Raw genomic sequence first — 23,955 nt, forward strand, 5'->3', positions numbered from 1 at the left:
TGCGTGGCGTGCGATGCTTCCCGTCTGCAAATGACAGTATCATTTTGTTGCTTGATTTCAAATGAATATGTTACAGGCATATGGTTCCTGAGTTCCCTCTGTCTTCCGCTATATTAGTCTATATCCCCGTGATAACCATAATTGCGGCTACGCCATTTCAAATGATTACAGGAAGCGCACAGGACGTGCGAAGCAAACAAACATACGGGCGATAGTCGTCGATCACATTAATCATCTCTCCAGTCTACCGTGTTTCCCCGAAAATAAGACTGGGTCTTTTATCAATCAATTTTCTTTCAAAAAACAAACACTGAGGCTTATTTTCGGGAGATGTCTTTTATTTTCATTTATCAAGAACAAAATTGTAAAGTAGAGAATTACAGAGCAATGATCATATAGTCAGTCACACGCAATATCAACAAGGTTTTCAACCAATTTTTGAAAAATTAACCGAATGTCATATCATGTGAGGTTGAGCATGTGAATCCTGAAAATCAGCAAAAACTGGAGGCGAAATAGCGGGCTTCCAAGAACTTGTAAGATTTCCCTTTACCTGAAAGAACCAATAAAAGCATTTTAAGTATTGGAAATGTAGCATTGTTCGATCCAATAGTTGGAAAAAGGTGCCATTTTTCAAAAAACTTTGGAACAACAACTGTGAGAATTCAGGCACTTTCTACCAAATAAGCGACATATGATTATACCAGTCTAATCGAAGAAAGAACAAATATTCGGCCCGCTTTGTTTATATTCGATCACCTGACAAAAAGGCAAAACAGCCTACAACTACCTGCGGTTACTTCGCCCTTGTGTTACTCTTTTTTTGGTTGACGAAATAAATCTCTCTCTCTTCCGTTGTACTTTATTTTTTCTATACGAAGGCTCATACAACTTGTACAAAAAGAAAAATAAAACTACCAGGTTTTTAATGACTATTTGATTTTAAGATGTGGGTATATAAAATCGATAAATCCAATATTTGAAAGAAAAAAAAAACGCTTTTTTTACAACAAGAGAGCTATGCTAAAATATATGGATACGTAATTTTGAAGACGTCATAGCAAAAAATAATTCCATATTTAACCACCGAAAATTTCAAAGCAATTGGTCCAGTAATCAAAGAGAAAAGCGATTACTTCAAAACGTGTCGAAGAACAACATAACAACAAAACGATCGTTATGTCCACTACGTGTCCAAAAACTCTTAAACAACACAGCAAGAAATTAGCATTTCGCATGATTTCGTGCCGAACAAATGTGAGATAATAAAAAACTGATTAGACAGATTCATGGTGAAAGCTTAATCGCCCGGTCCGCTTTTTTCCAATTGATCACATGACAAAAACAAAACAATCTACGATTACCAACGATCGGTCACTCTGCTCTTGCGTTGCTCACTGCCGGTGTCCTTTGTTTTCTGTTTTATTTATCGGCCATCGTAATGTTTCGCCGGAGGAACCCCAGTTCTGAGGATAATTTGTTCAGTATTGACCAGAAAAATGTAAAGACCAAAATAAATCAGGTGAGTGCATTCATTCTTCCGTTTGAAGGTAACAGTCCGTGGCGGTTCTCTGTCTTTCTGCAGATTCAAGTTCTGAAGTTACGGTACCGATATTCAAAACAAAGCTTTCATTTTATTTTCAACGATGTTAAGATTTCTTTATTTTGCAGGTTTGCACGAGTCTATCCGAATGCTTGACCCTTCTGTGATTCTGTCTACTGAATAATTGATTTGATCAAATTACAGAATTAATTGACATTGTTTCAAGTTAATAATAACTGAATATTATCTCTATGGGTCTAACATGCCGCAAGTGCTTAAGTCTAAATACTGGCAAAAACGGATGTGATGTGAAAATAAATGCCCAACTGCTTGTTTAAATAATGCCAAATGAATATGCGATATAAAAATACAGCCGACATTTTAGTTTTTTTTTAAATAAAGTATATCTCACACCGAGCCCCATACACCATTTAGCGTGGGACATAACTGCTTATATAAAAATTAGGTTTTGAGTTTAACATGTCTGTCAAAGATTTCATTACGTGCCAGGCACATTTTTTTAAATGTATGAATTTTAAATGGTATTTCCGTTTCGGTGATAATTTACATCACATTTTTGTTTGGCGTTATTTGAGAAGTAACGGTGTTTACTTCGCTGGACTGATTTTTAAAAACTATATATATTGTGGTAGAGAAAAGTTGATGTATCATAGAGAGTTCACCATTTATATCATTCTGGTCTAGTCTAAGTTTGCATTTATATAATTGATATTTTTGAATAAGGGTGGTTATTCTTGTTGGATTTGTCACCTCCTTAGTGTGGTTCACGTAGCCACTGGTCGGTTACGACTTCCTCCACCGATCGAGACGATAGAGGCCGTGGTTCGCCATATGGTTAGGCGTTGAATCTGTTTATCTTTCCCTCAGGATAAATATGTGAATTCCATCCTAATCCTATCTTATCCTCTTCTAGTCTTACCTTGGCCTCCAACAACCTAATTTATACCTATTAAATTACATAATTTTTTTGTAGAATCTTGCCCATATTGTCAAAGAACTACAAAAGGAATATCCTTTATCTGGATCTCCTGTGTTGTCTGAGTCTGCCCTTGCTCAACATCTATGCAGTGTGGTGGAGTCTGCATTTATTCATGGATTAAAGGTAGAAATTATGAACATTATTGCATTTTATTTGGTACTCCTGTAGTATGCAAACTAAGATAGTGGAATGGAATGTAGTATGTGTACCAGGTTAGTTTCAGGCCATAACTTTATTCCAATTTTCATTATATTAGTTCTATTACGAGTTTGGGGACTAGACAAGTGACTCTCATAGTATTTGTACCTTGAATTATGGCCTAACCTAACCTGGTACACACACTACGTACCGGTGTCCGTCATCTTTGTTCACATACTTCGGGAGTACCTTTTATTTTGTACACAGGATTTTGCACTGAGTCTCTGATTCCTTTTAAGTGCCATGGACAGACTTTCGACCTTTTGTTGATCTCAGTTAATTCTTTAATGTGCAGATTGAGTGATTAAAGCTCTGCTCTAGTGCTCTGTTTGAACTTCTCTTTGCGGAAGGATAAATCAGTGGTTTCCACTGTTTAGGAACTCTTTATTCCTTCATAATCATGTTAAAAAATTATTTAATTCATTCAATCTTGAAGGAATCCTTGAGCTAGTCGCATTCCCACTGTTTGCAGTGATATAATTTTCACATGAATTGCATAAATATGTCTTATAAGAATAACCAAGAACTGAGGAACACTACAGAAAATGCAAAGCCCAATTCCTTGCCAGAAACAACTTTCTGCCTAGGTGTATTTCTTTCCCGATGAGAAACATGGCGATAAGCTATCCATGAAAAAATAGTTTTGAAAGACTAATTTAATTAATAAAAAGTATTTCTTTCTACAGGTTTCTTATTATGAAAAAGATAACTCACGTTCAACATCGAAGAATAGTTTTCCTCGACCACAATTTTGGAATTTAATATTGAAAATAAGCCATGCAGAAACGATCAAAAGGGTAAGCCATGTTTTTATAATATTTTCAATAAGTTATATCATGGGTACTCCAGGAGTATGTGTACCAATATGGAGGTGACTAATTTTGTTCGCCTACTTAACATCGAGTTGTGTAAAGAGACTGAAACCTATGGGCAGGTGGTATATTCACCTTGCTAGTCCCCGAACTAGAAATGTACTAAAATAAGGAAAATCTGAATCAAAAAACACACTATGTGAGTACAGTATCATGTATTTATTAGTTGGAGCTATGGACTAAAAGTGAGATCAACAAAACCTTATTAAGTAATGTTTAAGACATATAGATTTTAAATTGAAAGATGTCGCTAAAAAAAGTGATATGTGTTCGCTCACTTAATAAAAGTATTGAGTTATTAAAACATGCACACACACACACACTAATTAACTATTAGTGGCCGTGTTTTTTTTTACACGTGTTGGTATATAATTGCAAGTTCAAACCTCAGTCAAAGTTAGTTCAGTCCAATGCTTTTACAATATTGGTCAACCCAAGTTTTTCTCCCAAGAACTTCAATTGTGGGGATGCGCCACCGGCCATCGCATAGCTTTTTTTGATCGGATAGATGTTTCCCTGAGCGTCGACTTTCTTGTTTATTTTCCCAACAATTACAAAACAGCAAAGTTAACAATGACATTGACATAACAATGGGAATTTATGCCACCCAGACATTTATTTCGCTCAGACAAATGTTCAAGCGCGGTTGTACACATTACCTGTTTTTGGTAGTTTTATGTGTTATATGTCTGGTTTTAGTTGTGTTTATGAAAAATAGTTGCAAATCATATAACTTAAGTGTCATTGTGTCTTACCTTTAGTTCAGTTACAATAATCAAAAACTGAAACCGCAAATGCTGCGATAGACTAACCCAGAGGTTTCCAAATCAGGGGTTGCGGCCCCAAATTGGGTCGGAGTGATAAGTAGGAGGATGGATGTACAACACATCTAAGATTTGACAAACCATGTTAAATTTAGCAGTTTGGCATACTGTAAAACAGGCCCATAGGCATTGCTTTATGCTTATGTTATGGAAAATGTAGGTGATTATTGTGACATCACTGTTTGATTTCAGCGTATTTTACTTAATACCACCACAAGACCAAACTCAAAAGTCCGGTGAAAGAAGCTCTAAAGCTCCATGAAAAATATATATATTGACCCGGGGTTGCACTGGGGGTCGTCCTGAAAAAAGCTTGCAAACCCCTGGACTAACCTAAAATTAGCTACCAATACCTATAGGCATTTGGTTTATTGTTTTGAATTTTGAATAAAAATATTATTGAAAATGTGAGCCAGTTTGTTAGCGCTAACTCTTTAAAAATCAGAGTTGAAAATTTTGCTTTAATAAAGTATAGGGAGAATCTTTCAGGGTCAAGAGTAGGGGAGACTGCCATTGACATAAAATGCTTCAATTCTTGTGTCATTCGGTATTTATTATCATGCAATTCTACAATATAATTTTTTATAGTATGATGTTTTTCTGCACTTCTGTGGTCTCTGTAAATTTGCTCAGAGATCTTTCTCATATATTTATTAGTGCATGTCGTTAGTATTAGTAGTGCATGTGACCTTATTTCTTATTATTTTCTTATAGAAACATAGTGGGTGGTAGCGTCGAATATTTGGTCATTGCTAAGGTGTGCGTCAGTGTAGGTATAATTTGGCAATACAGGAAGTATATGTGTCAGTGTGTATTGATTTAGTTAATTTGGTCGAAAATCTATTATTACACTCGTAAATTTGAATGTTCTGTGTTTCGTCTGACCAAAGTCTGATTTCTTCAGACAAATATAATTTATTCAAGTATGGCTATAATGACTATAGTGATTCAGTGATTTTATGCGCAGTTTAAATTCCTTTTTTAATGATTTTTATTTTTGTTTTAAGGTTCAAGATCTGACATATATTACCTCACGAATTGGGAAATGTCGTGCGTGGCTACGTCTGACGTTAAATGACAGTGCAGTGACATCATACCTCACTTCCATTCTATCTAAAGACCAGAGGTCGATGCTCTCTCATTATTACGACTCTCATGCTTTATTTTTGGACCAAGAACATGTAGGTTGAAATTTGTTTTTATGCATAAATTATGCTTCAAACTAGGGGGTTCCAAACCGCGGCCCCTCGGCCAATTATGGCCAGCGTAACGATTTAATATGGCCCGTCAAACTATATGTTTTTACGTTTTTGTGTTCTCTAATTTCTAATTGTTACATCATTATTACTGTTTAAGCATGTGTATATTCGTCACAATTCGATCAAACCAGTATCCCAATTTATACTGATATCGGCATTTTGTCCTCTTATCAGGCCTGCGAATATCTTTCCGCTTCTATTTTTCAATCAACTTTGGGAACAAAGTTTTAGACATGTAGCCACTAGGGCTGGGTAAATATCTGATCATTTTAGAATCAAATATTTTTTCGAATCTAACGAATCTCGAATACGTTAAAGATGCGTAGTTGTGATGACTGTTTTATTGTAATGAGTCTTCCAGCGACGTAAATTGGTAGAAACGCATTTTATCTATCACTCAGACAGTTTGCTGAGCGTTAATACACAGTAAGAAATATGTTTGATTTTGTGATGAGCTATTAACACAATCATTGATTCAGCAAATTGAATTATTTCAGGAACTGACTTAGAGCAAACTTGTAGAATGTTCATTTTGGCTTACTAGAAAAGCCTCTTTCTAAGCATAAGTAACAAACAACCTTCTAGTCTGTATCTACAGACCTTATATCTCTATTTAATAAATTTTTCCCTGACTTGTGACCCCTGGTAAATTTTTGTTGATTAGCCTATGTTATGGAAGTAAATGAGGAAGTAGATGCTCGGGGAACAGCCATTGTGTCTTGTTTGTTCAGGGTTATATTGCTTTGGTATTCCAATGGAACCGAATCAATAGTTGTATTGTTTACATTTGTTTGTATTGAGAATATGGTTGAATGGGGATAAAATAGTCTTTGTTCAATTGCTTGTTATTTTGCATGGTGTTCTTTGTTATCTGTGTTTTGTCGAGTATAGAATTTTGGCTTGTAGGTTTTTGTATTGGGAAGTTAACAGTCGAGTTAGCACAGTGGTTTTTAACTGTTATGGTGAGATAGTTCTCAAACGGTGATGCGCACCCCTCATAGGGGGGCGTAGGCAAATTTTTGAGGGGGCGTGAAGCTACTTAAAAATAAAAATATTTATTAGATTTGATCTTGCTCGCCTTATTTTGGATATTTACATTTCAAAGCTTTCCATTTATTTCATTATTTACGTTCCATTCACATATTTTCAACCTGTTTTTTCCATAAAACATACTTCCATCTGACTATCTGTTATCTGTAGCTTATTGTTAGCTAGTTATTTTTGGAGTGGGGCGCGAGAATTCTAAAAAGTTTTAGAACCACTGGTGGCGTGGAACCGCAATGCAACAGTCCAGAGGATTGATATATCCAAGTGGATTAGTTACTAGTCTTTCGTTGTCTCAATTGTGTACAGTAAAAATAGAAATAAAAGCCAGCCTAATACTGGCAAAGAAAAGGATCAACGATTTGTTAAGTGTAGCAAGTTTAGTAATAGCGAGCATATACCATAATTATATATAATTTTGTGATCTTGTAACAAATTACTGTTTGTCTGTAATTTTACTTAGTTTTTCGTAACTTTGCTCAGGGATGAGTCATTCTTACTTTTGAGTGAGTGCCAGCAACTTTGCTCAGAGATGAGTCTCCTTTACTTCTGAACAGGTGCCCGTAACTTTGCTCAGAGTTGACAGTTGAGTCTTTTTTTTGCCACAGTGAAATGAATAAAAACTTGTGTTGCAAAAATTTGCTACATACAAAGTATTATGCCGACACTCCTCTTTGTTTGTACCAATGCTTATTGGATTTGAATAATAACATTTTCACACCTATGTGTCATCATAATCACTTCTGTATCTAGCAGCCAATCACTTGGAATTGTTTTGTTTATCTTTCCAAATTGACCTTTGACCCCTAGATATTGTTTTTATTTTGATCATCTGACAAATTTTATAGGTATCATAAAAATAGTACACTTTATTTACTGGTGTTTTGCTAGAAGTGTTAGACTTTACTATGAGGGATATAGTTGGTTAAAATCCCAGGGTCACATCGCATGCCCACCACCCACCTGGTATAGGGCAGTGGTTCCTGGTCCGCGGGCCGGTTCGCGTAGTTTTTTTGCCGTTCTATGAAAAATTTCGTTGTGTTTCATTGGTTAGCATAGGAATTGGTTTTGTTATGCAATTTATCTTCCGACGTCATAATTACACTTATTGCTTTTCCCGTACCGATACATCGCGAAAGATCTCGCAAGATTCAGAAACCTAAAATTTGGCACCAATGCTGTTCCTGTTTACTTATCAGGGTTATGAATACTCATTTGATTCATTTCAATTTTATTTAATTTTACCAGTTTGCCAGGGTAAAAACTTGTGAAACTATTGGTGTAGGGTCGGCAATGCCAAACTATAGTGGCTACTTACCTAGCTAGCAGTGGCTAATTGAGCAAAGCCTCGTTAAAGTCTTTGGAATCCCTAAAATTTCACTTGACGCAGAAAATGAGCCACAAGAAAATCCAGGTTGAGATCCACTGGGAGTTGAGGCATAATGATGACGTCTAGCCAAATCTGACTTTGTTGATTGATCTACAAATATTGATTGCCAATCTGATTGGGAAATGGCGATCAATACCTTGATCTTTCAACTTAGAAATGATTCTTAGGAGAGCGAGTCTGAATGCTGGATAACGTTTTATTTGCGAAATTGAAAGCTAAACCCGGCAAGTAAAGTCCACAGGCATACTTTCCTGGCAGTCGAAAATTAAATATGGTAATAATACTGAGAACACCAAAATTAAATAGTTCTATCAAGACAGTAATTGATATCTTATAAACACTTGCTTCGGGATCCATACGACTTTGAGTACAAAAATTAGGGTCCACATCGAATAAAGGTTGGAAAGCCCTGCACTATAGTTCGGACAAACTGAAATATTTAATCATTTCCCCCTGATTTGTTACATCCTGAGTAAAGTGGGGAAATGGGATTTGAGCCAAGATAATCAGGTCCAACTCTCTATATTTATATGATATTTTTTATAATTTTATGTCCTTTCTTGTGCAAATTTTATTTTAAAATATTAAAAAAGATAATCAGGTCCAACTCTCTATATTTCTATGATATTTTTTATAATTTTATGTCCTTTCTTGTGCAAATTTTATTTTAAAATATTAAAAATAATTGATTTTTGTGATGAAATACCTAGAAGTTATACTAAGTGGGCAATTTGTCAGTTCTTACATAATTTCCAGATATTTCCCCTCAGGCAATATATGACAAATTTACTTTGTTTTGTACATTTCTGGTGTTTTCCCGGGCTAGTAACGTCACAAAATCTGGGGTGTCAAGAACCACGATATCATTTTCAGTGTTTTTAAGAATAACGAATATTGTGCACACATAGTTTATAGCTGCCGTACTGGACATTTTAATTGAAAATATTTTACAATTATCATCTTATGAAACAGGAATGCGCGAGTGATATTAAATTTTTCAATATTCGATATTGGTTAAATTCATTATTTTAAGTTCTTAATTTCAGGAATAAATTTTTATGAAAGTATATTTTTTTCAAAATCTGACAATAAGATAAAAATTCAGCGGACCTATAATGGAAAGCTGCATAGTCATAGAATACAATGCAAGCGCTTATTTTTTTTCTGTTGGCCGACTTTTCCAAGAGCTTTATTAACCTACGGTAGTTAAGTGCAACTTGAAAAATCTGTTTTGAGAAAAAGAAGACTTTGTATAATTTTTATTTTAAACTCTTCTTACTCTCATCGATATAATTTGGTAAATATTTGCTTAAAATTATGTACAGATACCGGCTTGATTAGTTATTTCTTTGCAATATTTTTAAATAAATTTTTTATTAAAATTTCCACATTCACCCTTTATCTTGAATTTTGATTTCGATTGTCACCATTAAAAGTCTGAAAAAGCTCTGATTCATTCTGGACAATCTTTAAGTTCAATTTATAATGTTATTTTGGTAATTATTTCCTCATACACAGTGATACCAAGCAAACAACAAATTTAATCTACAATGTCTAAATTACAGTATGACGCATCATACCGATATCATTCCACGATATCATTCCACGTTTACATATTGCATCATTATTACTATCTGCTTAGGAATGTAAAGTATTCGAGCCACATGGCCGACGTGGGCGAGTGGTCTGAACTGGAATTTTTGAAATTCAATATTCATTACAAAAAAATCTGGAAGAAATGCCAAACATGACAATTTTTTGTGTTTTCACACTATTTGCCCTTAACAAGGCCCAATGCAATCAACCTCCACTGATATATAGTGATATGTATCACCTCACGTTAGATATTGTGTCATTATTATTATTATTTGCTCAGGAATGTCACATGGGTGAACGGTCTGAAGGGGAATTTTTTAAAATTCAATATTCAACATGGAAAATGTGGAAGAAATTCCAAACATGACAATTTTTTGCGTTTTCACACTTTTGCTCTTAACAAGGTCCTGTACAAGCAGGCACCACTGATATCTAATGATATGTGAAGCTTTTTTAGAGGAGAGTGTTTATGCAAATTACTTAGTTTCATCTATCCATGTTTGTGTGTTATATTTTCTATCTTCTTCTCAGAAAAAGAACTTTGATCTTTCTCAGGAATAACCCTTTTACATTAGGTTTATTTAATTAACAGTGCCCATCTGTTCTATAAATATTTCTTCATACAGCTATGTATGTTGGCAATGCGGATTGAACATCTGTTTCAAATCTTATGCCTACCATCTCGTAAAAATTTGAGCAGGAAATTTCGAACTGGAAATAATTTGAGTTTGAAGCTGCTTATCACCACAGGCACACAGCATAACCAAAGCAGCCTAGGACAATATTTGGTCTAAATTTCACCTGTTTTAGTTTTGATTTAGTGCCTTATATCCATTTTTAGGTTTGACCGTACAGATTTGAAAATACAAAAATGATCTTAAAGCCTTATGAAGCCGTAATAAAATGTTACTTCAGCTAATTTGGTTTTACTTTCGGCAATATAATGCCATTTCTGACATAAAATGATGGAATACTTTATTTTGGCGATTTTGTTAGATAGACATCTGTTCAATATCTTGGAATTGTTTGTTTCTACCAACGTCACATGAACTCATGAGTTGTTAACATTTTCACAAATAAACACTTCCAGTTTTGTCTTATGACATGAATGACAAATTACCCAACTTTTGTGTTATGGTTTAGCATGGACATGGTTTAAATTTAATAAATAAGGAAATAATATTAACATTGTTTTGAGTTATTTACAGTCATCAAAAGTTGACTATCAATTTTGACTAGGCCACAGATCATTTGTCTCACACAATGGGTTCAAAGTTTATACTGCATAATGACTAAGCACAATGACTAATACTGATGTGTATTGATTTGTCTAAATTTGCCAAATTTCAATATTTCAAGATACTCTGATTATATGTGGCCAATGGTATAATACATTTGTGCAGTACTTCTAAGATTCTATAAAATTCGATAGATGATGTATTATATGAGGCCAAGGTTGTTGTAAAACTAATTTGTGCATTTGACGTTATCAGGTACTATTTGTATTTAGTATGGCCAAATATCTTCCAGAGATGTACGGTAATACCATTATGCAGCAGCAGCACTGCTAGGATTTAAATCAGAAGTTACCAGAAGTTCTTCGGCATATATTCCCCTTTATAAAATAGTTAATTCGTAGTAGTTAATTTGTGCATTTGAGATGCTATTTATTTATCTTGGGCCAAATGTGGCAATGACCAAATTACGATTATTTACTATGCTGTATTTAATGCCAGGAAAAATTGAATATTTGAAAACATTTGAAATTATCTAGCTATATTTAATTATTGTAAAATTTTGATAATGCCTAATGGGTAACTTGTGAGTCTTTTATTGTTGGTAGCTGTCATAGTATGTCATATTAGGAGCAACACCTACAAATACAATGACATATTGACACCGACTGAAATGTTACGAGTTGCCCAAACAAACACAGGAGTATGTCTTAACAACAATTCAAAAAAGTGATTGAAACCCGAAAATCAAACCAGCACAACTTATCTGGCATTACAATAGTCCTTCACACAAAGGATGACATTCAAATGGCAGTCAGGACCATCCTTATCCATCCTTATTTTCAGTCAGCCCTTTTATGCTGATTGGGACCCTATATCCAAAAACAAAACATTTTAAATAGTGAGTCGATATGTCATATATCCATCTCTATTTCTAACCTGCTATTCAAATGGTGATTGAAACCATATACTCATCCATTTTCCTAACACGCTGTCCATATGGCCGACCTCTACACAGAAGGCCATTTAAATAGCGATTGGGGTCATATATTTATTCCTATCTGTCTATATGACAACCCATAGCCCCATTCAGCCCCCTATAGAGAAGGTCATACAACTATTGAATAGAAGCATATACCCTATTCCCAACTGTTCATATTTGTCCCACTTATACTCCAACAAAAATTATAAAAAAATGCTTTTCTCTTTACAGGCAGAAATATTCCTTCGATATCTGCAAGGAGTGGAAAGCGTAGTTTTTGAACTAAGTTACAACTCTTCAGTATTGAACCAGTGGACTAAAACACCTCTGGAACTTGCTGGTCTTGTGCCACCTTCTACCTCAGCACCTCTGTATCAGGGATTGCATGCAAGGTACCCATTTTGTATGTTTAAATATAATTATTTATAGTCCATAAGGGGTACTCCTGAAGTATGTGTACCAGGTTAGGGTTAGGCCATAATTTTATTCCCATTTTCCTTATTTTAGTTCTATTACGAGTTCGGAGATTGCCCGTGTTAGCCAAGTGAATATCCTCCTGCCTATAAGTTTCAGTCCTTATACACAACTTGATGTGAAGTAGGTGAACAAAATTAGTTACCTCCATATTGGTACACATATTTCTGGAACGTCCCATAAGCTGCACTCTAAATTTGTTTCCTCAAAAATCATTTGCGCCTCTAATCAACTGCATCAGGTAGTTGAAATGTTGAAAAATTTGTTTGACTTTGACTGCCAATAGACTGTTAAAAATGCTTAGTAAACTTACTGTATATCTTGCACATAATTCACTCCTAAAAAAGGCGCTAAAACGGTGAATTTATGAAAATTCACATATAAGCTGACCCTACAAATCAGAAAACGCAGTACGCATCCATCACAGAAAATGGTTGCAAAATGGAATTGATGAAAATAATAACCCTTATTGTTATATTTGCTTATAATAATAACGGTAAAAATTGTCTCAAAATCCATTGATTAAGGGTTATTGGCATACGAGGTGCGGCTAAAATGAAACGGGACTGACGTCACAGACGTCACCTCGCTGTTTTGACACAATATTGCAATTATTTTTGCTTTTCAGGATCCATAAGTGAATGTGATAAATTTCTTGTTGAAAAAAAATGCTGTGCGAGGTCTGATTGAGTTTTTTGGCGATAGGGGGTTCAATTGCAGAATGACGATTGAGCAAAGAATTAACATTAAATTTTGTGTCAAACTTGGAAAAATGCATGTCAACTCGGCATGCATTCAATCGTTGAGCTTTCTGCTCCTCAGTCAACTCAAGAGCCTTTGGCATCATTTTGGCACACACCTTTCGCATTCCCAAAGTGTCAACCAAAATGGTGCGGACCGTTTCTTTGTCCATCCCAATTTCGTTGGCAATGACGCGAATTTTTAAGCGACGGTCACTGCAAACCAACTGCCAAACCTTTTCGATGTTGGTATCAGTAGTGGAAGTGCAAGGCCTCCCTGACCTCAGATCATCCTCCACATCCTCCCTGCCTTCTACAAATCGCTTGTGCCATTCGAAAACTCTTGTTCTGGACATGGAAGAATCTCTATAAACATCACGCAACTTCTGCAAAGTCTCAGTCGCCGTTTTTCCAAGTTTGACACAAAATTTAATGTTAATTCTTTGCTCAGTCGTCATTCTTTAATTGAACCCCCTATCGCCAAAAAACTCAATCAGACCTCGCACAGCATTTTTTTTTCAACAAGAAATTTATCACATTCACTTATGGATCCTGAAAAGCAAAAATAATTGCGATATTGTGTCAAAACAGCTGTTGAACAAAGAACATCTATTACGCCACACTGCAAAAGTGTTGATTACCGATGGTTAATCGTGTTGCGCAATCTGTGACGTCAGTCCTGTTTCTTTTTAGCCGCACCTCGTATAGCAGGACCCCTTGACCCGGCGACTTTTTTTGAGTTATAAACTCTGCTTATATGTGAAGATATGGTGAATTTTTTATTGAGTTTCGACCATAGAGTCAGGAGAGAAAATTTACAATCGACTCCTGAGTTTGCGTTGACCTTAACCATCCATTCTCTTGCAGATCTGAAAACAACAACCTCTCAAAGCCTTACAATCATAATAGAAGATTGGCGTACCACCGTGCTTCAACTCCTGCGGACTTCTTGAAGCATGACATCATCAGCGCCTCTCTACCGACCACTAGTGGTGACGAGTGGATTAAAAAGAATCGAGTAGCTGAAGAAGAAGTTGATGGGAAGTGAGTGCGAATTGCAGATGCAATATTCTTTCAAAATTGTTGTATCATTTCAAGCAGTTCTTGAAAGCCGGTTTGAAATCAAAATAGAAATGGCTCCAGCCTTGAAGTCACAGCATATTTACTTGTGGCAGGGGCTCTGGAAACTGGATATTTTTTTTTCTTCTGAAAGCATGGCAACAGACTCCATTGCCATAGATTTCAGAAGGTATTCAATATATTATATTCGAATTTATTTTTTTCTTAGATATATTCCAAATGATAAAATACTCAGTTTCGGCCACCCCTGGTACCTGGCATAGTTGAGTGCAACGCCTTACCACAAGACTTAGTTTTTTTGACTGGGCAGGAATTCTGGTGTACATGGATAGGAAATAATACTTTATTGAGTATTGTTAAGTTATTGTGATACCTATTCATGCACATATTATAGACTATAAAAGCCAGAAAGCGAGTTCTGCGTAGCTTTAGATAAGGTCCATAAAAGATTGGACAAATAACGGAAATAGCTTTTCCACATAACGAGGGAAGAATAACAAGATCCGAAATTAGCAATAGGATTAATTTATTTGATTAATAAGATATTCATTTTAGTCATGCATCAAAACTTGTGAACAAAGGTAATAATAAATCATGACACACAATGTTTCGACCACATTTGAAATGGAGTCACAAAACACGATCAGGTCATCGTGTCTACAACACCATAATTGTAGAGTTCAGCAGCTGTGTCAGATTGAAAATTTGTTTTTTTCAATCCTACCGGCTTCCTTAGCAAATCGTAGCCTCGTGCATTGGAAAATCACTTGTTAAAAGTATATTCAATTTTCTTCACAGAGAAAACGCATCTCAAGTGACCAAGCAGGAACCAATTAAGGAAGAGAAAGAAGAAGAGGTCAAAGGTGAAGCTGAAGAGCCCGAATCAGGTACAATTCCTGCTGTGATATAATGCTGTCCTAACTCTAGTCCTTTTACTGTTACTTTAAAGACTGAAATTTTTATGCCAAATTTTTTTCAAGAAATTCGTTTAACTTATTTGTCTGTCTGTTTGTCTTTTACATACACGTGATATCTCACGAAAAGGAGGTTGATTCTGCTCCAAATTTTGCATGTGCATTCATCTTATCTCGGACCAGAAGCCTATTGATTTTGGATGAATTATGTCGTATAATTAGCGAGTTAATAATTAATTAGTGATGGGACACGTGGTGTCGCTATTGAGTTGAAGCGAAGGTTACACGCCGCTAGATCGATAAGTTGGCGGCCTCCGATCGCCATCTCATTAGAGTATCACGTCATTCTGTGTCTGTATTCTATATACTTCCAGTAACTCTTGGCAAATGGTTGCTTGTAACTTTGCTCAAAGAGGAATCTCTTTTAATATGAGTGAGTGTGATGTTTCGAGTTAATTAATCTCCTTTACTTCTGTGTGTGTATATGTTCTTACTTTTAGCAAAAATTTTTTTATAATATCTTGAAATGCATATAATTTCTGTCTTTATTTAGAAACTTCAACTCCTCTTGTGACACCGACTGAAGACGGAATTTTGCACAAACGACAATTGATAAAGAAAAAAAAGAGAAGAAGGCATTCTATTGTAAGTTGGGGGGAGGGGAAGGGAAGTTGATAAGATGGCTTACAAACTTTGGTCTCTTGTCCAGTTATTAGTCTAAGCTGGGAGTAGTTCAATTACTTCCTTCAGGTGTAAGATCTGCTTTACTCTGAACAAGGCTCTAGACCAGGGGTTCCCAAACCAGGGGTCACGACCCCAAATTGGGTCGGAGTGATAAGTAGGTAGGGTTGCAAACAGATCATGGGGTCGCTGAGGTATGGTAGAGGATGGATGTACAACACATCTAAGATTTGACAAACCATGTTAAATTTAGCCGTTTGTACCATGGCTTACTGTGAAACAGGCCCATATGCATCGCTCTATGCTTATGCCATAGAAAATGTAGGTGGTTATTGTGAGCTCCACAAAGTTTCATGAAAAATATATATATTGACCTGGGGTCGCACTGGACACTTGAAAGTCTTTGGGGTCGTCCTGGAAAAAGCTTGGGAACCCCTGTATTAGACCTTACATGGGAAAACTACGACCCGCGGGCCAAAGCCGGGTAATTCAGTTTGGCCTGCCTGATGCTGCCACAACCAAACTAAAATCAAATTTTGATGTTTTGGCTGAAAAATAGTTTAAAGGAATCTGTTAAGATTGCGTTTAAATATAGTTTTGGCATGCGGCCTGTTTTTCACTTTTGCTTTTCTAACACTGTAAATATTGTTCATAAAATGGTAACTACAATGTCCGCCAGTCTGGGTGGGTGACATTTTTGGCCCTGGGTCTGGAAACCTTGCTCACCCTGCTCTCGACAATGACCACTATTTTTGAAAAGTATTACATCTCGGTATTGCTTGCCCTATGTGTTGAATTCTAGGTGAATCGGATTAAAGAGGGGGAGGGAAAATTGATGGGATGGCTCAATCATAAGAACCATAATGCAATTACGATACTTGACACATCGATGTATGGTTAATTGTCTTATTGGGGTTGGGAATACTCATTTACTCCGGGGGAGAAAAGTTGGGGCTCCTGAAGTATGCGAACCAAGATGGCGGACATCGAAATGTAATATGTGTACTAGGTTAGGGTTAGGTCATAATTTTAGGTATAAATACTGCGGGAGGCTCTTGGCTAGTCTTCGAACTGATAATAGGACTAAAATAAGGAAAATTGGAATAAAATTATGGCCTAACCCTAACTTGTTACCCATGCTACGTTTCGATGTCCGCCATCTTGGTTCGCATACTTCAGGAGCACAGAAAAGTTGATAAGACAGCCCAATCATAAATAGCAAACTTTAGCCTCTTATCCTGGAATCAGACTCTTAAGACATTTAAATAGTGTAATTGAATCATGTTAGCAGAAATTCTGGTGCTTCAGAAGTGTGTGTACCAATATGGAGGTAACTTATTTTGTTCGCATACTGCTTCACTTCTAGTACTACTTGTGCAAAGCCTTGTCTTGAGTTTAACTTATTTCATACAAAATCTTTTGCAGAACAAAGGTCTGGACGGGAGTTGGAGTAGTCTATCGGGCGGTGAACTCGGATCCTCTGGATCAAACCCAAGTTCGAGACGAGGCACACCAAGAAATAACAGTTTCTGTGACACTCCGCCAACAATTGAGTTGCAGGTAGGTCTCTGTGTGGGTTCTAGGAAAAATCGTCGTAGGAAATCTCTCCACAGGAAAAATCGCTGCAAGAGCATTTTGCTGTAAAACAAGTATTTGTGATGAAAACAATTAGGTTTTTGAAGTACCTTTTCTTTTAAATAAGATTCGTTATTTAAGAGGATAAACCTAATGCGGCGAAATTTCCTCTGTCAAATTTTGACGTTCTAACCGGCTAATAAGTGGGCCAACAACAAACTTTCTCAACCTGCCAACCGAGAACATTGTTACATTACATCGAAATACGTCTGTGCGCAAAAAGACTATGCATGTGCGCAGCCTCTGAAAGCTGTGTGCGTGCGCACACGCGCACACTTTAGAGGGAAAACTGGATGCAACTATTCTATTTTTTTCATTTCTTGGCTTATATCAGCCTTTCCCAAACTATTTTTCGTGCAGCACCAAATTATCAGGGAAGAAAATCGCTAATCTGTACTTCATGCATAGGGAAATGAAGGCCAAGGCACATCTTATCATTAGCATCCTTTATTTATAATTGTCTGTTATTTTTAATCTCTAATCAAACAGAAGTATAATCTTACCGGGTCAATCTATTATTTATCTTATTATTTCCTTCACATGTATTGTCTCATCAGTACTCTGTATTTACATAACTGATAATTTATTGTTATCTTTAATCTCTAATCAAACAAAAGTCAGATCTTATTAGACTAATCACTTAATTATTTTGTATTTGTTTTAGAAAAAAAGAAACGATATGACAGAGAAAAAATTGGCCTCACTTATAAAAGAAAAATCAGCGAGCCCACTACATCAAAGGCTTCTCAGAAGTGAATCACCGGACAATTTTTTTAGTAACAATTTGTCAGATAAGAAGCCTACGACGTCTACAAAAGATAAAAAGAACAAAAATTTAGTTCTTTCACCAAAACGCGAAAAGAAAATATCAAGTTCCAGTGATAAAACAGATAATATTGAACCTTTTAAGTCTTTCCCACCAGAGGGCAGTGTTGGAAAAAGTCAGAGCTCTTCAAACTCCTCCTCGGGGCTGGAAGACTCGACAGGATCGAGTAGCAGCGGAAACGTGGGTAACAAACTTGAATCCCAAATGCCGTTATCAGACGCTTATAAAACGTCCTTTGTGACATCATCAAGCAGTCTTAGTGGAGCTGAAGGTCAAACCAAAGAGGTCGAAGGTCAAAATCCAGAACAGGAAGTGAATGATGTCATGACCAGAAGTACAGATGCTATTGATATCTACTCTAGCTCAGTTCTGGAAGATACGTTCCCCCCCAGTAGCGTTGATTTGAGCCTTGAACTGAGTACCCCTAATAGGGTGGGTAATAGCTTATCCAGGAGTGGGGGTTGGTCGGCCCCAAATACCCCCGATTATCAGCAATCTACCCCCAAAAGCATAAAAAATGGAATTTTTGGTTCATTGTTGAATCAGGATCATGTCTCATCTTATGAAGAATCTCACGAGCCTATCAAGTGGGCGCCATCGCAGAAATTGCCGAAACAGACAAAGAAAAGCGAACAAAACGGACAGGAAAATGAAAAATTGGAAATATTTATAAGAAGAGAGGGATATTTAAAGAAAATGGGTGAAAAATTGAAACTATGGAAACAGCGGTGGTTCGTACTTCGAGGAACGATGCTTAATTATTATAAAGATAAAAACTCGAACGTTCTTTTGGGGTCGATTGATCTAACTGACGTGCTTGTGATTTCGGAAGAAGTGGATCACCATGACGCTGATATCGTAATTGTGATGAACAATGGCACCAAACACCACCTAGCAGCAGAAAGCAGGCAGATTACGCTCGATTGGGCGTCTGATTTCAATCAAGTAGTAATCGAGCCAGAATCTCCACAAAAAGGTGGCAGTAAAGAGCAAAATGGGGAGGACATTTATTCGAAAAATTATTTAGAAGAATATGAAATTATCTCAGTCCGAAATAACCTACTAAATGGCACAAATACGAGCTGGTATGCTTCAATGATCGCACACATGGGTAAAATCGCAAACGAGAAAGGCCTCGACTCGCAAAATTATCAGTGTGCCGATTGTGCCTCTCCTATCGGAATTATATACGGCGCACCAAGGGTCTGCACATTCACAGGGCAGTACTATTGCTCACAATGTCATTCTAACGACGAGATACAGATACCGGCAAGGATTGTACATAATTGGGACTTTAGGAAACACAAGGTACTTTTAGGTTTTTAATTTAGCTAAATTCGGCGTTTTTAATGAGCACGATGGTGTAGTCTGGTGCAGGGTATCGTCTAGGTATAAACTGGGGTTCACAACTATATGAAAAGAGTTTGTTCGATCTCTAATGATGATTCCAATGAAAAAGCCATTGCATCTTTTTGGTTTAGCAAATATCCATTGTTGTCAGAAAATGGTTATTGAAAATCCATTGATTCACCCAATGGGCCGAATTTGGCCTTCGGGTCATAGTTTACACATGGTAGTGCCAGTGCTACCTCGACATTTCTTGCTGGGATGCAGATTCCATATTATTCATTAGGGAATTCGCTCCAAACACCAACAAAATATTTTAATTCCCCCCTAAATTTCATTTTTCTGTTTCAAGGTTGCCAAAAGGTCAAAATCATTCATTGAACAAGTATTCAACGACCCGCTACTCAACCTGAGTGAATGCAACCCCGGTATTTACAAATATATCGACGAAATGGGCAAAGTATTTCATTTAAGGCAACGTCTTGTGCATTTGAAACCTTATCTGCAAACTTGCAGAAGTTTTGATATGGAGGAAATTAATAACAGGTGGGCTTGATTGTTTTTGAATGTTTTGTCGAGTTTGTTTGAGTGGAAAGTGTGCTGATAGATGATTTACTTATAGGCAAACACTGAGTGCTATGAATTGTATACACAAGTTTGTGCTCAAAGTAAGAAGTCACAGTATATAGGATAGGATTTACATATTTATCCTGGGAAGAGGAAAGCTCATAAGCCGTCCTAATCATATGACGAACCACGGCCTCTCGTCTGGTTACCAGTCTATGTTGGGTATAGGATTACTTAGCCAGGTATTTGTTTCCGGAAGCATGGACTTGATGGTGGAGGAAGCCGTAACCGACCAGCGGTTATGTGAACCACCTTACAGCGGCGAGGAGTCCATCGGTAACCGGACGAAAGGCTGTGGTTCGCCATATGATTAAGTCGTCTTAGCCGCTCCCCTCGCCCGGGATAAATAGGTAATCTTACGGGACATTACTCTCTTCTTCACTTATGAAAGTATATAAATCATTCCTATTTCACAGGTTAGGATCTCGTCTCTACTTTCTCGATGACAGCCATCTTTATTCTATCCAAGATTTATGCAACGTTCACGACAGATCGCTCGGTAATATGCTCAACAAATTGGTCACATCCGGTACGAAGCACGTCTACGGATGTACGCTGTGTTCTGCTAAAGGATTCGTCTGCGAGATCTGCCAGAGTAACTCGATTATTTTTCCGTTCGAAACAGACTCGACAGTCCAGTGTTTTGAATGCAAAAGTGTTTTTCATCGCGAATGTAAAAACGATTCTTGCCCGAAGTGCGAACGTCGACAAAAATATTTCATGGCGAAAGCAAATGAATATGTTCATGACTCATCAGATTCTGATGAGATTTAATGACTTAGCACTTTTCATAACATCAAATAAAATATGGGTATGAAGCATCAAAATTTGCTCAACAAAATCATGACTAAGCATTTTTGTATGATTGAAAAGATAAAACGAATGAACATTACTCATCAGATTCTGATGAGATTTGATGACTCAACACTTTTCATAAGTTCAAATTAAATAATGGCATGGATTAACAAAGTTTGAGAAAAAATAATGACTGTGTATTTTTACTTATCGATCTAGATCGGTAAGTATGTTGATAGGTATTTGTCTGTCTGTCTGTTAGATGCACGCCATATCTCACAATAGCGAGGTTGAATCTGCATCAAATTTTGCATGTGCATTCATCATATCTCGGACCAGAAGCCTATTGATTTTGGATGAATTACGTCGCATAATTAGCTAGTCGTTAATTAATTAGTGATGGGATACGCGGTGTCGCTATTGAGTCAGAGCGAAGGAATCAAAACCCCAGTTTCTGTTTTGGGGGATCCCCTAACTTTCGTCGCTGTGAACGATAGATCTGTGATCGCCATTTAGTGTGTAATATTGAAGAAATAAAAACGAACGAACATGACTAATCAAAATTTGAGTACCAAAAGCATTTTTCACAAATCAGGAATATTATTTTTATTGAACTTGAAAAGTAAACATGGCGTGACTATGACAATATTAGATCCTATATCGAGGGCTTCAACCTAAAAGCGCAAAACCTCGAAAACAAATCTGTCTTGGAAAAGAAGAAAAACGTATATTTTGGACTCATTTTTGTAACATCTTTAACTTTTTAATTAATTGAATAGTTTGTTGAATATGGCTTCAATTTTCGATTAGAATGGCAGTTTTTTTTCTTCGTAATTATTTTGAAATTCCAATTTCGCCCCTCACCTTGGAAACCTTGATTTAATAATTAAGCACTTTTTCAAAAATTCTTTTCTCGAGATCTTTTTCTAAATATATATATGTGTGTGTTCAATATATATTTTCATGCTGCAATCAGCTGTGTAGTCGGTGAAAATCTACACTCGACTTCAAACTCAGACCCAATCAGGAATAAGTTCTGAGCCATTTAAGCGCTACCAATAACAAGTTGGCAAAAATTTTTGTCTCAGTCTCTCGACTCTGAATTCAAGGGCAACTTTGACACTTTTTGAATCACCATGATAAATATTTCGGTATTCGATTCTCCAAGTATGCGTACTAAGATGGCGGACACCGCAACATAGTATGTGCAACAGGTTAGCCATAATTTTAGGTACAAATACTACGGAGTCACTTGGCTAGTCCCCGAACTTATAATAGAACTGAAATAAGAAAAATTGGAATAAAATTATGGCCTGACCTTGTACTCGTGCTATGTTCAGGTGTCCACCATCTTGGTACGTATACTTCAGGAGCACCCAATTTTGATAGATGTTGTCTTCAAAATGATATGTATTTGGTTAGAATACTTACTGTTCATTAAATCCTCCATTCTCTCTTATTTTGTAAAATATAAATGACAGGTTCGTACTTTAATGTTTCCATTGTTTGTTCGTTGTTTGGTTTATGATGCAATAATCGATCATGATATTTTTGTGCCTTAAAAGTATTTTTGTGATTGTAGAAAATAACATCTTTTTTTAATTCTAAATTGTCATGTTCGATGTGTTGTGTGTGTTACTATGGGTATCTCTAGATCGGGAGAAAAGCGACTGGTGCCTACTCGGAAGTAAAGGAAGATCAGCCTCATCTCTGATCATAGTTGGGCGCTCACTCATTAGTAAATGAGGCTCGTCTTAAAGAAATGTTCAGGGCACTCACTCAGAAGTAAATGATACTCATCTCTGAGCAAGTTACGGGCGCTCACTCATTAGTAAATGAGGCTCGTCTTTAAGAAATGTTCAGGGCACTCATTCAGAAGTAAATGATACTCATCTCTGAGCAAAGTTACGGACACTCCCTCAGAAGTAAAGGAGACTCATCTCTGAGCAAAGTTACGGGCACTCACTCAGAAGTAAAGGAGACTTATCTCTGAGCAAAGTTACGGGCACTCAGAAGTTAAGGAGACTCATCTCTGAGCATAGTTACGGGCAATCACTCGGAAGTAAAGGAGACTCATCTCTGAGCAAAATTACGGGCACTCACTCGGAAGTAAAGGAGACTCATCTCTGAGCAAAATTACGGGCACTCACTTGGAAGTAAAGGAGACTCATCTCTGAGCAAAGGTACGGGCATTCACTCAGAAGTAAAGGAGACTCATCTCTGAGCAAAATTACGGGCACTCACTCAGAAGTAAAGGAGACTCATCTCTGAGCAAAGGTACGGGCATTCACTCAGAAGTAAAGGAGACTCATCTCTGAGCAAAATTACGGGCACTCACTCAGAAGTGAAGGAGACTCATCTCTGAGCAAAGTTACGGGCACTCACTCAGAAGTAGAGGAGACTCATCTCTGAGCAAAGGTACGGGCATTCACTCAGAAGTAAAGGAGACACATCTCAGAGTGAAGTTTCGGGTACTCACTCAGAAGTAAAGAAGACTTATCTTTGAGCAAAGTCACGGTCATTCACTCATTATTGAAAAAGACCAATCTCTGAGCAAAGGCATTCGTATCCCACGAAAGCGAAGTTAAATCTGCTCCAAATTTTGCATGTGCATTCACCATATCTCGGGCCAGAAGCCTGTTGATTTTGGATGGATTATGTCGAGTTATTGTTCAAGAATATAACTAGCAAGTAATTAATTATTTGGTGATGGGACATGAGGTGTCGCTATTGAGTCAGAGCGAAGGATACACGCCGCTAGATCGATAAGTCGGCGGTCTCCAATCGCTATCTCGTTATTTTTAATGGTGCTTATATTATAACTGGCGTGGTTTTGTGCACCAGGACTATGATATTATGCGTTGGTTTACGCTTTCAAATGCTTCGACCTTTT

The 23,955-nt window shown here is 36.8% G+C and overlaps 1 protein-coding gene across 1 annotated transcript; it reads left to right on the forward strand.

Annotated features, from left to right (window-relative positions):
- Positions 1-1,319: 1,319 nt before the first annotated feature.
- LOC120329334 (pleckstrin homology domain-containing family M member 1-like) lies at positions 1,320-22,671 on the forward strand. Its single transcript, XM_078118317.1, has 12 exons — positions 1,320-1,522; positions 2,538-2,666; positions 3,428-3,538; positions 5,445-5,618; positions 12,175-12,335; positions 14,025-14,201; positions 15,036-15,124; positions 15,705-15,796; positions 17,258-17,392; positions 18,132-19,601; positions 19,993-20,186; positions 20,684-22,671. Exons 1-12 carry the CDS (start codon positions 1,442-1,444, stop codon positions 21,039-21,041), a joined length of 3,171 nt encoding a protein of 1,056 aa, XP_077974443.1. The 5' UTR covers positions 1,320-1,441; the 3' UTR covers positions 21,042-22,671.
- The last annotated feature ends 1,284 nt before the right edge of the window (positions 22,672-23,955 follow it).

This window comes from Styela clava, chromosome 12 (genome assembly GCF_964204865.1).
Source record: "Styela clava chromosome 12, kaStyClav1.hap1.2, whole genome shotgun sequence".
NCBI classification, from domain to species: domain Eukaryota; kingdom Metazoa; phylum Chordata; class Ascidiacea; order Stolidobranchia; family Styelidae; genus Styela; species Styela clava.

Coding starts and splice junctions, on each gene's coding strand:
- LOC120329334 (XM_078118317.1), top strand. CDS start 1,442: ATGTTTCGCCGGAGGAACCCCAGTTCTGAGGATAATTTGTTCAGTATT. Junction 3,539..5,444: donor ATGCAGAAACGATCAAAAGG/GTAAGCCATGTT, acceptor TTTTGTTTTAAG/GTTCAAGATCTGACATATAT. Junction 17,393..18,131: donor CGCCAACAATTGAGTTGCAG/GTAGGTCTCTGT, acceptor TATTTGTTTTAG/AAAAAAAGAAACGATATGAC.